General features: G+C 43.6%; 1 protein-coding gene across 2 annotated transcripts in view; it reads left to right on the top strand.

Moving 5' to 3' along the window:
• LOC119030009 (RIMS-binding protein 2-like) overlaps positions 1–11,990 on the top strand; it is a 70,598-nt gene extending 58,608 nt beyond the window's left edge. For both annotated transcript variants that reach the window (XM_037117303.1, XM_037117304.1), the window contains 10 exons: positions 633–1,394; positions 1,574–1,729; positions 2,029–2,175; positions 3,715–3,817; positions 5,881–6,050; positions 6,908–7,076; positions 7,183–7,283; positions 7,424–7,495; positions 8,086–8,253; positions 11,109–11,990. In XM_037117303.1, coding sequence (XP_036973198.1) covers positions 633–1,394; positions 1,574–1,729; positions 2,029–2,175; positions 3,715–3,817; positions 5,881–6,050; positions 6,908–7,076; positions 7,183–7,283; positions 7,424–7,495; positions 8,086–8,253; positions 11,109–11,348 — 2,088 coding nt within the window. In that variant the 3' untranslated portion in view covers positions 11,349–11,990. The remainder of the gene's footprint in view (positions 1–632; positions 1,395–1,573; positions 1,730–2,028; positions 2,176–3,714; positions 3,818–5,880; positions 6,051–6,907; positions 7,077–7,182; positions 7,284–7,423; positions 7,496–8,085; positions 8,254–11,108) is intronic.
• Positions 11,991–15,457: the final 3,467 nt, after the last annotated feature.

Below are 15,457 nucleotides of genomic sequence, written 5' to 3'. Positions count from 1 at the left end.
TTCTGAAGGACTGGTTTGAAATAGAATTCCCAATCATATGGGCTCCTTAGGCATACATGCAGTACATAGATACAGCATGTAAAACACTGTTTGAGTCATTTAATCATATTTAATTCAGTGGAAGGGCTGAGAGCATACATCACAGATGGGATGGTAATAGCCTGTGTTGTTGAGTTAGCATCATATCATTGTCACTACACTCAGTGTGCACAACAGTGCCACCCACCTGTCATTAATGCTTAGTGCAAGCCTCTCAATCTGGGACCGGTGTGTGTCTCGGAAAGGTCTCTCACTCCCTCTGGTGACTGGTAAAGTGAATCAACACTGTTTTCTGGACTCCTGATGACACAATGCTATCTGCCGTATCATATTCAACACATACTACAGTAAAGTAAAAAGTGAGGGGGTTTTGCCGACAAAAAAGAGGATACTAAACATTTTCCTATCCTGTGAGAGAATGGACTATCCAGGTAAGTAGAGGACATCTTGACGCATGATAATCATTTACATTTAAAGATTTTGCTTCTTTTTGTGCAAAAAAGAGCACATGAAAATGCACATTAGTGAATTTTTTGTATGTCTCGTTGCACATGTGGATGGGATCTTTAAATTTTTTTCTCATTTTGATCCAGATAGCTGAGGTGTTGTACCCAATGGCCGACTACGTTGCCGTCGAGATGACAAGGATTCAGTGCCTGGAGGCCAGGGAAGTGATTGTCCGGACGCTGTCAGTACAGGGAGAATCCCAGGACTCCCAAGTCGCCGTCATTCCAAACAACCTGCTCGTGCCTCTACCTGCGCTTCCCCTGCCGCCGCCAATGCACCCCCACGCAGGCCCGCCTCCACACCCCCACGCTCAACCCCACCTCCAATCCCCGCGCCTCCCCCAACTTCCTGCTCCCCCCCAGGCACACGGACAACCGCTCCAACCCCATCCTCCTCACGCTCAACCTCACCCTAGACTTCCCCACCCAGGTGGACCCCAGCAACCCCAGCTCCGACCCCCACATCCTCAGCCTCAACATCTCCAGCCTCGCCCACCCCACCAAGGTCCCAGGCCCCAGCACCAACTGCCTCTGCTACCCCACCACCAACACCACCCTATACCTCAGAGACCAGTATGTGCCAGAGACCTGGATGCCAAAGAGCACGCAGCCCACCATGGGGGAGCTATTCCACCTGGCCAGCCTGGCTGGGACCCCAACCGCTCTCCTTCTGCTCAGCCTCCTCCGCCCATGCAAGGCCACACCCTGGAGGCCCCTCCCCCTCCCAATCCACGCTCCCCTTCCCCGCAGAGGATTCTCCCACAGCCCAGAGGCACGCTGATCCCCGACACGGTGGCCAAAGCCATCGCAAGGGAAGCAGCGCAGAGGGTCGCAGCAGAGAGTGGCAAGGTGTGATGAAAATGGAAAATAGCATGACAAACAATGAATTTAATAAGAATTTAAAACACCGGTATATGAAAGGCTAGAAATTAAGCATGTGGCAAATGCTGTTAAGCTTCAAGTGACCATACAAATACTCCCTCCTGTCCCTGTTACCAACTGTCCCCACTTTTCATGCGTATTTCCAGGGAGACAGGATGCAAGTCAGATACGGAGAGCAGGGTCATTCATTTCACCAGCATCACTCCGATGAGGAGGAGGAGGACGAGGAAGGCTTTGCACGCGGCCGTCGGAGAGGACCCTCAGTTGACGAGTTCCTCCGAGGTTCTGAGCTGGGGAGGCCGGTAAGAACGCGATGAGTCCTTTCGAGCTTCAACCCCAGTGTGTGCGTCATGAGAAAAACCTCTCACCTGCGTGTCTGTGGGTGGACGGGCGCGCGCGTGTGCGTGTGTGTGCACGTCTGGGTGCTTGCATGCATACACTCCCTTCGTCTCTCCGTGTTTGCTCCGGTGCGTGTGTTCGCCCAATCCATGTGCGTTTGACGTGTGTGCATGTGTGTATCTATGTATGTATGTGGACTTAAACAACTGCGTCTTGTGTGTTTGTGTTTATGTGTGTGTGCGTTTGTCTGACTGCGAAAAAGCCTCACTATAGTCACAATGAAGATTATCACAGCGAAAGCAGCCGGGGCTCTGACCTGTCTGACATCATGGAAGAGGATGAGGAGGAGCTGTACTCTGAGATGCAGCTGGAAGAGGGACGCCGACGCAACTCGCACAACACACCCAAGGTGCAGTTCTTTGCACTTATTCTAAACCCAATTGTCGTAAAAACACCCAAATTAACGATGGTTTAGTGAACTGCACAGGCACAGATACTTCAACTGAGACTGCTGCCTTGACTTGCATTTGATGTGTTGGTAGTGTGTGTGTGCTGAGTTTAATTAAGAGAAAGAGAGAGAGAGAGAACAATTGAGCGCTCCAGCACCAGAGAGAGAAAAACAGAGAGAGACAGAGGCAGTGTATCACCATATCAATAAAGAATGAACTGGAGCAGCATCCTCAAGGTTTGACTATCCAGTGTGGACCAAAGTATAGCAGTTTGATATTAGTTAACAGAGATTGCTATTTTAATGACATATTGCTATCTGTTTCCTCTGTTTTAAAGGAGCAGTTTACCCCCGAAATCAACAACACATTTCTGTTTCTTGCCACCTCGATTGGTTCGGTGTATCTGACGCAGACATATTTACCTTTTCACAAATATAATGGAACTAGATTGCACTGCAAAAACATTGAAACAAAAAAACACTCAACGACCACCTCGCTCTCCTGTGAAAGTGCAGCTTCCCAGGCCATTCGGTCCAAACAAACTTTTCCAGGGTTGTGTGATTGGGTCCCTGCATTAGAGGCTTGTGCTCGTGACAGAGTGGAATGTTAACATCAATGGCGTCCTCCTCCACTGAGCTGTAACATTAACTTGTTGAGTTAACTAAGGTAGCCTGGTAGGCTGGCCAATCATCCATGGGAGCTTTCTTCTACCCAGTTTCCTACAGAAATGACAGTTCAATAATCCGTGGATTATCTTGACTAACCAGGTGCCATGTAGTTCCATTATATTCATGAGAAGGCATCTCAAAGCTCGACAGCTGACACCAAACCAATCTAGACGGTTAAATAGAACCACGGGTAAGATGAAAAAAAAAAAATGTTGTTAGGGGTGAACTGTCCCTTTAAAGCTGCTATTTTCTCTGTTTAGCTATGTGATGAGATTAGATGGATAGCAGCATCCTGGGGTATATGGTACAGGATATTAGTAGGACTGGAGGACACCGCCCCCCCCACTGTCTGAAAGTACCTTTAATGTTCTGGCGCCGTGGAGAGAAGCGAAGATAGACTGGGTTTGAATGTGTTCAGCACCTTGGAGAGAGACACACAGGGAGAGACTGAACAGCTTAGCGCCGTGAAGGAAAGACAACACAGTGAGATAGAGCTATAGTGCTTACCTAAATCTTTCACACAGCTTCACTTTTTTTCCCTTTTTTTTTTCTTTTAACATATTTTAATCCAGTAATTTGTTATCAGAATTGCTTAATTTGGGTATGTTAAAATATCCCGTGGGCTTGTGCGTGTTTGAGTGTGTGTCTCTGCGTCTGTGTTTCCGTGTGCCTGCCTGTGAGTGCTGCATGATTTCGTTTACATACAACTTGTGCCTTCTTTTTTTTTTTTTCCCACACGCAGTTTTCGAGTACATCCCCCACGTGTCCGCGAGCGACGCGTGAATGTTTAATGTTTGTGAATGTTTTTTCTGTGCTTCGCGTGCATTTCAGGGCAACACTCCCGCTGGAGGCCGCCATGACCGGGAGACCGGGAGAAGAATTCACCACGGCGGTCCCCAGCCTCAGAGACGGCCTCTAATGGTCCCCTCCATTGGTCAGTATAGGGGAGGTGGAAGGAGGAACAGAAGGGAGTCTTTTATTTTCTAATTCCTAAGGTGGTGGTGTTTGTTTGCTCTGTTAAAACCTTCATGAGCTTCTCTGTGTCTCCAGATCACCTTTGTGTCTATGAACCATGCTCATGCCCTTCACTACCTGAACATAAGTTGAGATTCTGATTCAACAAGCTGACAAAATGTTCTTAAACGGCGGTGCACACTCGCACCTCACGTTGATGCATTAACCTGTTCTGATAAAGAATCTGACAGTCATGTCAGTTTTGTCATAGTTACTCTCCTGTGTGTGTTTGTTTTTACCTTGTGTCTGAGCAATAAGAAGCTTTAGGTGGCAACAGAGATCTTTCTTGGGTGGGGACTGTTGAGCTTTTGCATTGTAACCCCATCACCCCTCTAATTGGTGTTTCCTGTAGAGGTAACCTCTGAGAATAACAATGAGGGAAACCTCTCCCCCATCACCGAGGATGTTTACTATGGCAGAGTAGCTCGGCACAGGACGTGGCCATCCCGCAGGCACATGGGCGGCACCAGGTCTCCCCATGGTATGTGCCTGCAGTCCTGTTTTTTTTTCCCCAACACAGCATGGCGACAAAAAAAAAAAAAAAAAAAAAATCACCAGCAACCGTCAAATGGCAACAAGTAGCTGTGGACACTTGCAAGTGCCTGTTTCTCTGTCTTAAATAATAATAGTTATTATTATGCTTACAGTTGAACAGCATGACTGCACTGCACTGAAATGGTGGACCCACCGGCAAGCGCCTTACCCGGGGTCCAGGATGAACGTTTCCACAGTTGCAGATGATAAATGATTGATTGACTGCTCAGAGAATGCCTCACTCACTGCACTGAACTCAGGATGCCTGCTTAAACCCCCCCACCCCTCCCCTCCGTGGTACAGCCACACCCACCCACCACTCGTACAATGAGAGCAGTCATGCATGACATTCTGAAGGAATATTAGCGGTAGACATTAAAGAATGACTACACGTTCACTGCTTTCTTGTTTTTGTTCTTTAGACGTTTGAGTTCCTTTGGACATTTTGAGTTTGAAATATCAGCTGTTGGAAATGCAGTTGTCTCTTTCCCCGACCGCCACACGAAGACAATGACCAGGCCTTCTGCTCAGCTGGGAGCAATGCATTTCACATCACGCTTGTATTTTCAAGCACCGACCAGTATCACACTCTGCTAGCTGGTGCATTTACCAAGTATTGAAATGGCAAATTCAAATAAATGACGGGCTTCCAGAACAACTGTGCCATCTCCGCTTCAGACCCCTTGCTGCTACAAGGGTTGGCTAATATGTGGGAAGTTTGAGATTTTTCTTTAAAATCTTAGAGACGTTTTGTTTTTTAAAACGAGGTGAACATAGACCTACACTTTGGATTCGTATCTATTTCTATTTAGCCTTTTTTTGTAGCATGCATGCCCTTGAGTCTTGTGTGTTTGTGGTGTTGTGTCATGTCCATGGATCACGTTCTGTCTGTTTACTGCACCATGGTTTGTCTTGCTCCCCATTTGTCTCTCACTGCATAGTTAAGCATAAACATAGACAAAAATGTAAGAGAACAAACCAGAAAAACAAAAAACAAATAATAAATACATGTAGTGTGTACGCCCGTGTGTGTTTGTGAGTGCATGCGTGCTATGGTGAATGATTTAAATAGTCGACTGACCGCAGATTTCTTCTGCATGCTGATAGGCACAAAAATGACTAGACTAGATCAAAATCTGTGAAGCAATACTGCCTGATCAAATCAGTAAGATTTTTTAACACCAGACAAGATTTCCTTCAATTTGAAGCTTGGCAAATGATATAGCTATGCATATATAATGGACTAGATTATCACAGTAGTGGTTTATACTTAGACAATAAGTCTTGCTGCTGAGCACAAATACAGGCTGAGATTTTACAAGAGAAAAAAAAATGGGTTTGCAAATATTAAAAGTCTCCTCCAAAGCTGCTGCTTTGTGACACTCACAAAACTATCTGATGAAGGATGATGCAATGTTTGTTTTTGTTTTGGTCTTCATTGTGTTTAAGATGGCTACAGGGACCGGGATCGCCGCTCTCCCACGTACTACGATGAGTCGGAGCCCGAGGAGTCCTTCCGCATCTTCGTGGCTCTCTTCGACTACGATCCTCTGTCCATGTCCCCGAACCCAGATGCAGCTGACGAAGAGCTACCCTTCAAAGAGGGGCAGATCATTAGGGTGGGAGTTTTGAGTTGACCTGGTCAGATACTTTGATATACTGCGTTCCTGATTAATACCAGATTTCCTGAGGCATATTTGTATGGAGGATGGAACCTTCCCAAATCAGAAACAAATAAATAAATGTAATTGGCCCAATAAATAAATTAACATCCCATTTTATGCACACAAAATAAAATACAATGAACGTAAGCATTCATTGATTTGTAAAATGCGACATAAATTGATATTTCCAATTGAAATGTCATAATTTGCCTCTGTATTTATTATCCTTAGTGTTTAATCAGCTAGAATTACATTTTCTGTTTGACTTTCTATTATATTTATTAATTTATTACTTTTTTCATTTATTTGTTCATTTAAATACAGGATTAAATAAATAAAAGACAAAATGAATAAATAAAAGAAATACAGCGGCAATTTAAAGTAGAATTCCCCAATATTATTTTAATTTTAATTTTAAGGCATTTAATGGTGTATTTAATTATTTATTGAACCATGTATTAATATTTCTTTATTTTTACTTGATTTTGGCAGGATCAGTCCTCCATATGTTTGAAGCAATTGAGGCATTTAAGACATATTCATGATCAATTTAACAAGAATACCATGAATTTAAAGATCAAAACTGGTAAACTCTCTTTTCTTGGCAAGCACAGAACTTTCTGTCGTGTGTTGCACTGTAGTTATTGTAAAATTATGGAATGTTGTTCAAATTCAGTTTGAAATTGTCCATTAGAATGGGTTCAGTAACCTTATGTTGCACTAGCATGGCGGTCATTTGATTTGGTTTTTCCCTCCAGTCACCACAACAGGGTGCTATAAATGTTTAACTCTGTCACGCTCTTGTCAAACAGATATACGGTGATAAAGATACAGACGGGTTTTACCGAGGAGAAGTGCGTGGCAGGATGGGACTGATCCCCTGTAACATGGTATCAGAGATCCAAGCTGATGACGAGGAGACACTGGACCAACTCATGAAGCAAGGCTTCCTGCCGCTCAGCACCCCTGTGGACAGAATAGGTAATACACAAACATAGTCTCTCATGAACAAGTGAAAATCTGTGGGTTAGATCACAAAATTAGTAAGGCCACTTTCTGTGAACATGCTGTCTCATATTGCTTTCAGAGCAGAACAGAAGAGGCCAGCGTCGAGATCAGGCCTCGAGGAGGATGGTGGCTTTGTACGACTACGACCCCCGAGAGAGCTCCCCCAATGTTGATGTCGAGGTATCACTAACACCTAACGTGCTGTATCAGAGGGCTGACTACACATAAACAGCTGAGGGCATAGCAGAGCATGATCGTAGCCAACTTTGCTTGGGCCGCATTCCTTGTATATCTGTTCCTGTGTCTCTGTCTCCTGATAGGCTGAGCTGACTTTCTGTGCTGGTGACATCATCGCTGTATTTGGAGACATCGATGAAGATGGATTCTATTATGTGAGTTGTGTTTTTATATGGATAAAACAAACATATGTATTTACTATCTATTTGACACGTAAAGACTTTTACTCAAATTACCATTCATTACTTAATAAGTAATAATGTAAAGGAGACATATAATGCTCATTTTCAGGTTCATACTTTTAGTTTGGGCTACTGCCAGAGTAGGTTTACATGCTTAAGTGTTCAAAAAATACACCAATTCTCTCATACTGTCCAGTTCAGCAGCACTGTATTCCATCCTGTTTGTTTTCGCTCCTGTCTCTTTAAGGCCCCCGCCTCATAAATACCCAGTATCCTCTGATTGGTCAGCTCACACATGCCTAACCCAGCACCCAACAGATGTAGCTGTATTAAATCAATTCTTAAGTGCCGAACTATCAGTCAGATAGTACACCAATTATGCAAATGTGTGACATGATCACATAGTGTGATGTCACAAAGTCACAGAATTAAAGGCAGGACGACTAATGAGGCGTTTAAGGAGCAGTGTTTTCTGTGGGAGAGAGGAGCTTCTGTTACGACGCTATGACACGAGGCATATGTCATGTTGAGTGACAGATACAACTCTCCAATCCCGTCCACAGGGTGAGATGAACGGCCACCGCGGTCTGGTCCCCTCTAACTTCCTGGAAGAAGTGCCTGACGACGTGGAGGTGTATCTGACCGATACTCCGTCCCACTACCCCCAGGAAGAGCCTGCCAGCCGGCCCCCCGCCAACTCTGCCGCCACCAACGTCTCAGAGGGCAAACGGGTACATCATCATCGCCGCTCTCAGCGCTAGGCCCTGTGTTCATCCATCCTCCGTCCTCTCTCTTGATTTCCGTCTCTCGCTTCCTCCACTTTGCCGTCTGTGTGCCGTTCATTGTGTGTGTTTTTTGTCCATGTGGTGACAGTGGTGACTCTATACAAACTAACAACTCCCCCGCCCCGCCCACCCGCTCGCCCGCCCCCTCCTTCCTCCCCTCCTCCCTTTGGAAAAGGGGACAAAAAAAAATTCCAGTGTTAACACCTTTCTGAGTCTCAGAGAAAGGAAGAAGCAAAGCCTGACACGGACAGAGAGAGGATAGACTGTGGGAGCTCGGCGGGTGACTTATGCATGTAGCACTGGTTAAAGGAGGACTTGAAAAAGGCTCAACTCATTCCTTACACAAGATAATTTGGTACCTCTTTGCACTGAAACACAAAATCAAATTATGGTGGTTATTGTGTCTAATAAAATTAAGTGCTTTATTAACACGTAACAATTGCTACCCAATGACACTGAGAGAAAAAAAAAAACATTTGAGAAGAAAATCTTTAGAGGAGTAAAAGAGAGAAAAGCATGCCTTTTTCAAACTTGATACATTTTATATTAACTTTCTTGGCTCGACTGCTGTATTTCCTTAAAGAGGCTTTGTTTCTTTTATGTATATTGCACACACATCCAATCTATTTTTCAGCCCTGTTGACAGTGGATACGTTATGTTTGCTCTGAGCTCGAGAGACAAAAAAAAAAAACAACAAAAAAAAAAAAAACAATCGCAGCACTGATACATCCATACTGTGTTGTTACAATGGAACAAATAAAAAGAAAAAATTGGATATTAAAAACATTCTTCCTTTGCGCTCTGTGTTCATGTGTGTTGGTGTTGGTTGTCGTTGTTGTTGTTTTTCAGTTGTCGTGGTGGTGTGGGTTTTTTTTTTTTTTCTTTTTCTTTTTTTTTTTTAAGCGACGGTGACGATGCTGCCACATCTGATTTCTTTTTTGTTTTTCCTCACCCGCTTGGCAAAACAAAACAAACAAACAGAAGAAGATTGTTCATTTCACACCATAAATGGCTCTGTCTGCCTTGTACAGTAAGTCGGCAACTTGAGATACCAAACTCGCGGCTCTAATGCACACAGCCTGTGGTCACAGCGAAGCCTGTTTTTCCGAAGTGCTGCTTCAGATTAGGGAAGCACTTGTCGAGTGTTTCTGTAAGGCTTTTTTTCCCCTTTTTTTTTTTTTTTTTTTTTTTGCAGCAGAGAATGTTCAGTTGACTGTTTGTGGATTATGTTAAGGTACATTTTCAAAACATATACGCATTTAATTTGAAATATAAATGAATATCTGTAATATTTCTCTTACGATACTGAAAGGGGGTGCCTGCAGAAAAAAAAAAAAATCTGTTCAAAACTACATCAAGAAACAAGCCGCCATCTTTGACTGTGCATGGAGCTGCTGCATTAGATGAGAAGCCTGGTATCTACAGTTGTGTCCCTGGGTGTTGTACTGTATCTGATCGTACTGTATGTTCCCTCCCGGCCTAACTGATGGTGGACCTCTCCGGCTCTGTGCTGTGCTGATGTCGTGCTCAACATTTGATGGCTTCCTCCTCGCTGTTTCTTCTGCATATGTACTATATTTGTGTGTGTGCGTGTGTGTGTGTGTGTGAGAACGTACCAAATCAGATCTCTCCTGTCAGTTTAATAGAGATTAACAGGCAGACAGATGATTGCTCTGGCCCGTTTTAACGCGGAGGATGTGGAGAATATTACAGTTATTTTCAGTGTGGATTTTTATCAGCCAGTTACTAATTTTAGAAACTGTTTTTTTCTCTCCCCTAAAAATGGAGTGATTTAAGGACACGCTCTGCCCTGGATTCTGTTCTCAGACTAGATATACGCAGCAAAAAAAAAAAAAAAAACTTGCATTGCTCGACAAGCGTCAGGTGTCGAATTATTTTAAATCCCATTTTACTTTCACATTTAAACTGAACAGGCAGATATTCGGAAACACTTGGATGAATTCAGAACGGCAGAGGGGAATGAGATGTGCACAAAGTGCCTCCGGAACAAATGTTAAATCCTCTTATTCCTAGAAGACCAGACAGGTAAAATGAATTTCCACTACATGAGGTGTGACAGATTTTTATTTTATTACTTTTATTCAGTTGGATGTTATGTGCCAACAGGTATTTTCGGTCTTTTAGATTCCGTTTTTCTGAGTGCTTTACTTAACGTTGTTATATAAGTTACGCTTGAATGGTTTTGATTAAACAGCAGTCATTCAGAGTCTTCAGATCTGATCTAAATAAAGGCCCATTTTGTCTAAATTTAGTGAGATGTTTTGTAAGTCACAGAAAAATGTTAAAATCTGGATACCGGTGTTACATCTTATTGAGTCGAAACGTGTTTTTATTTTAGGATAAGACGATTCAACAGTAAGTCCAGAAGCATTTTTTTTACACAGCTGATGTATGGTGTCTACCGCAGTGAAAAAAAAGGCATGACGTTAACACGATTCTTCACTTACAGTAGATAATAATAGTACCTATTATTATTTTGTACCTTTTTCATAAAGTAGGAGAACATTAATTGCGTGATAAGAGGCGCTCCACTATGCAGAGGTTTTAGACACACAAAGAAATCTCTACGCAAACACTTTTCTCCAGGTTTCTCAAGGTTTCTCCACACTGTTTTGCATTAAAGGCAGGTAGTAGGGTTCAGTCGAGAGTGCAGACAGGCAGACAGACAGACAGGCAGACAGGCCTTATCTGCAGTGTGAAGGTTGCTTCATTTGTAATACGCTGCCCCCCACCCCCACCCCCATGCCTCCACACCTCCCCCCATCGCCTCTCTCCTCAGGCTGCCACGGAAACCACCGACACGGTCGAGAGCGACAGCGTCGCGCCCGTCCGAGCGCCGTCCCCGATCGTTCGACCCCTCCTCCCGGGCACCATGAGACCCCTGAGCCCTTCGAGGGGCCCCCGCATCCCGCTGGAGACGCGGGACCCCCGGGACTCCCAAGATCTGGCGAACAAGAAGAAGAAAGGACTGCTCTCCAAGGGGAAGAAGCTGCTGAAGAGACTCTCCCCTGTGAAATAACAAAGAACAAAAAAAAAAAAAAGAAAAGAATAACATGTACAATACGTGCACCTGCCGGGCTCTGTATATTGCATCCATACAATCAACTCTGCTCGGGCAGAGAGGATGTGAGCTTTGTCTCCCGGGCCTGTGTGAGCCTATTCGAAATATAACCAGTGGTAGAAATCATTCATGTTTGGTGATGGATACAAATCAAACTAAGTTATGTACAGTGCAGTGCCAAAATCAAGAGAGAGAGGTCGCCTGCAGACACAAAAACATATTACTGTGATGTATTTAAAGAAGAAAAAAAACACAAAAAACTACAAAAAAAACTAGGATTTTCATGACATGTACTTTCCTCTCTTTTCTTCACCATTTGTTAAAGGAGCTATATATTTTGAAGCAGAGTTAGCTGTGAGAAACATCCGGCGACGTCCGAAGTCTGAAGGTCGCCGCAGGGGAAAAAACAGAGACCACGACCCCTCGGGAGGAAAAAAATAATAATAAAAACTCAAGTAGACTACACTGTTATCGAGGCATTCTGCGAAAGCAATGCTGGCTGCTAACACTCAAAAGGCTTTATTCAGTGCAATATCACAGAGAAAGGCGGTAGCAAATGTGGGAAGAAAAGCAAACATTTTCCACGTGTTACCTGCGATTCAAGCAGAGAGGGTTCTCTGCGACGCTAACAAAAGAGCAGCAGATTTGGCGCCGGGGGCATTAACATGAGAGACAAAAGCGACGCGAAGCTCGGCTGTCTCAGTGGCCTTTAACGAAAAACAATACGAGCGCGACACTCCTCACTCAATCACACGGCCGACTTACAGCGGGTCCTCATTGTTTGACGACGGGTCGCTTGTGCTTCTTGAGAATTGCAAAAAAAAAAAAAAAAAAAAAAACGAGAGCGGAGGTGTTTTTGTCGCGCTAGCTGTCGAGCTGTCATGAAACGCCTAGTTCAAGACTAAAATCCATTTTTCACCCCCCCGTGTGTCTGTCTTCCTATTGCACAAAGGTGGGTGTTTTTGTCTGACGGTCGGTAAAAAAAAAAAAAGAAAAAAAAAAGATGATGTTTCGTGTGCCAGTGCGTGTGTTTGGGTGAGTGTGTGTTTGTGAGGCGGTGTGACGCATTCATGTTTTTCACGCCCTTTCACGCTCTGTTGTTTTTTTTTTTTTTGTTTCCTCATGTTTGTTTTCTGAAGGAGAGGCCATGTAGTGATCTCGTGATGTGCTGCTACCTCCATCGCCTGTGCACTGTTTAGTTTTGTCGTCTCATGTTGACGTGGAAAGGTCACGTTAAAAGCATCACGGAAATTAACAAATGGAAATGTTGAGGTGTGCAATTGTTTCTCTGTGCTCTGCGTGTGTTTCCCTCACAGTACACAAGGTCTATACAGCTTTTAACGATGTATATTTCAAAGGCACTCCGGTTCAGAATGGATCTGAACTTCATTCTATGATCTTGGATATCTCGTGAGAGAGGCGGCTGCACCCGGCGCTTGGAGTCTGCAGAGTCGCGCGCACTAATCAGCAATGCCAATATTCGGGTTGTTGCTCCATTTAGTTTGTTGACTCGCTGAATGTTTCATAGATTTAATCGAGTCTTCAAAAGCAAACAAACCCATTTGCATAATGCTCCCTAAAAGATTTGCACCAGAAAATGTAATCACATCAGAGTAGAAAGCACTTAATATCCTGCGGGCTGTGTCACACTGAATCAGCTTCTCATTCCTCGTCAGTGTAAAAGGCTTCAGAACAATGTGTCCTGATGGAGTAAGAAAACACAAAGTGGATCAGACTTGATTTCTGCGGGATGTGGCGGGACGGGATGTCAGCATTTGAGTCTCATTCTTTCCATATTCAGGTCGAAACTCTGAGGTGAACTTTATTTGACTTCATACTTTACAATCGGCGTTCACATTCAACCTCAGACATGTCCGTCTGTGGCCGGAATTTCATATTTGAAAGGTTTTATCATGGGTCTCACAGTGTATAGAGTACATTTGAAAACCTGTAGCTTTAAAGGTGGAATGTGTGACAATTGGCTGACTGTCAGATTCGTACTCAGAACCAGAAGGGGGGCGGCGTAACACCAGAGGAACTGCTCACGGCATCTCACTGTTAGCTGCCGTTAGCTTTTTAGCTCAGTTAGCCATGCGGCTAGCAGTTCAGACAGGGTTCTCGGGGAACAGGGGAGACTTTTGTGTTTTCACGACGAGCACAGGACCAGGATCGGCCGAGGCCTCCTGAATCTCCGTCACTTTAGAAAATATCTCCCGCAAGTTTTGTCGACCCTCGTTCTTCTCTACGCGCCTGTCAGTCAACAGGTGTGCAAAAGCAGTATCCTGTGAAAACAGTGTTAACTAGAGTTCTTACATAATCCCCCTTGAGGAGCTGTATCCTAAATTCTGGTTGTGTCACACAGTGGCAGGGTTGCATTGTGGGTAATGTAGGCATCAGGTTTTTAACAAGGAAGACCAGTGTGCGGAATAGAAAAAATGGTAATATCTCTATTTGATACCAGCAATGATATAGGAGTGAAATACCCGACTGCTTTTTAAAACTTGTGCGCTTAAATTACCCACAATGCAACTTTGCCACTGATTGCAATTACCCTTTAAATCTCTGTTTTTGTTTTCGATATGTCCATGAAAACATGTTGACTCAAAACACCCCTTCTGTTTCTTACTGAACTCCAAACACATTGAAACTGCAGCGCTGACCTTCCATCTCAAGGATCACATATACACTGTCTGCATATTTCAAAAGTTGACTTTATTTTAAAACTGGCAGGAAACTGATGACCTCAGAATGACCAAGTCAAGTAGACTATTACATCTAAGTTGTACGATCAAACATGATTAGTCTGCTTTACCTGGTCATTTTGAGGTAACTGATTTCCTGTTTGTTTGTTTTTTCAAAGTAAAGTCAGTTTTATTAGATTTTACAGTGTAGCCACAGCGCATGATACAAATGCATTCATCTGGTGGCACACACACAGCTCAACCCCACTGCCCTGCGCCAGTTTGTCTCCTTCAGCGAGGCAGTCAATGTGTGTGTGTGTGTGTGTGTGTGTGTGTGTGTGTGTGTGTTAGCTATTCAAGATCATAGAAATGATGTCTTGAGTTTCTGAGAGCAACTGTTCGCTCTCACGTCGAGAAAGGGTTTGTGTACTGTACCAACATTTAACGTGCTCTGGAGGTGACTAAAAGCACTCGTTATACGGAGGGATCGCACCTCTCATAGCTTTAATAACCTCAAAACGCTCTGTTTCCTCTGCTCTGTTTTAAGCATCCATTCTCTCCTGTTTGTCTCTTTTACGTGGAATTGCACTTGGAAGATGAGTCAGATCTGAGTTTACTGTGTGAAACAGGGTTCCTGTTCTTGTTCTTTATGGATGTTTGTTGTAAAAGCAATGAAAAAGAGAGAGCGAGGGGGGGTTTGCCATAATAGGAATGTAAGAAAAAGTTGGGCTGGTTAAAGGTTTACATCTGATTCTTTTTTGTTTGTTTGTTTGTTTTTTCTGTATAGTTTCTCATTCAGTCCGTCACAAAAGTTGAAATACTGTAACACGGTGACCCAATACCAAATCATTCACTCGTGAATGGGTGTAGTATCTCTAAACGCTGTAGCTCTTTTGTACTCTGATCCATTTGTAGATACTTTATAAATGTTTCTACTTGATTTTACGACAGCCTTTTTGTTAGTGCACTGAGATTCCCCTCTCCTTGTTAAAAGAAAAAAAAAAAAGACTGCAAGCATTCTCCATAGTGTCCTTTTGAATCAGATGTATCGGTCCACCGTATGTGCTTGCTTTGTGAATCAAAGTTTAACAAAAAAAAAAAGAAGGAAAAAAAAAAAAGAGAAATCATTGGACAGTATTTATGGTGATTAATTATGTGTGGGTGTGCATGTGAAAAAAATACAACTTTTATAACCAAATTAAATTTGATATTTTTTAGAAAACGACTGCTGTGCATTCATTTGTTGATGTTGTGTGTTTCTGCAGAAAGCGGAGGGGGTCAAATTTTGACTTTTGGCGCTCTCTACATAACAAACGCCAGTCGGTGATATTAATATTCCGGTCATCGGAGAGCCCGCTGTGCAGTCACAGGCTGTCCTCCAGCAGA

This window comes from Acanthopagrus latus, chromosome 12 (assembly GCF_904848185.1).
Source record: "Acanthopagrus latus isolate v.2019 chromosome 12, fAcaLat1.1, whole genome shotgun sequence".
Lineage (NCBI taxonomy): Eukaryota > Metazoa > Chordata > Actinopteri > Spariformes > Sparidae > Acanthopagrus > Acanthopagrus latus.
This window is presented reverse-complemented; position numbering and strand designations above follow the sequence as displayed.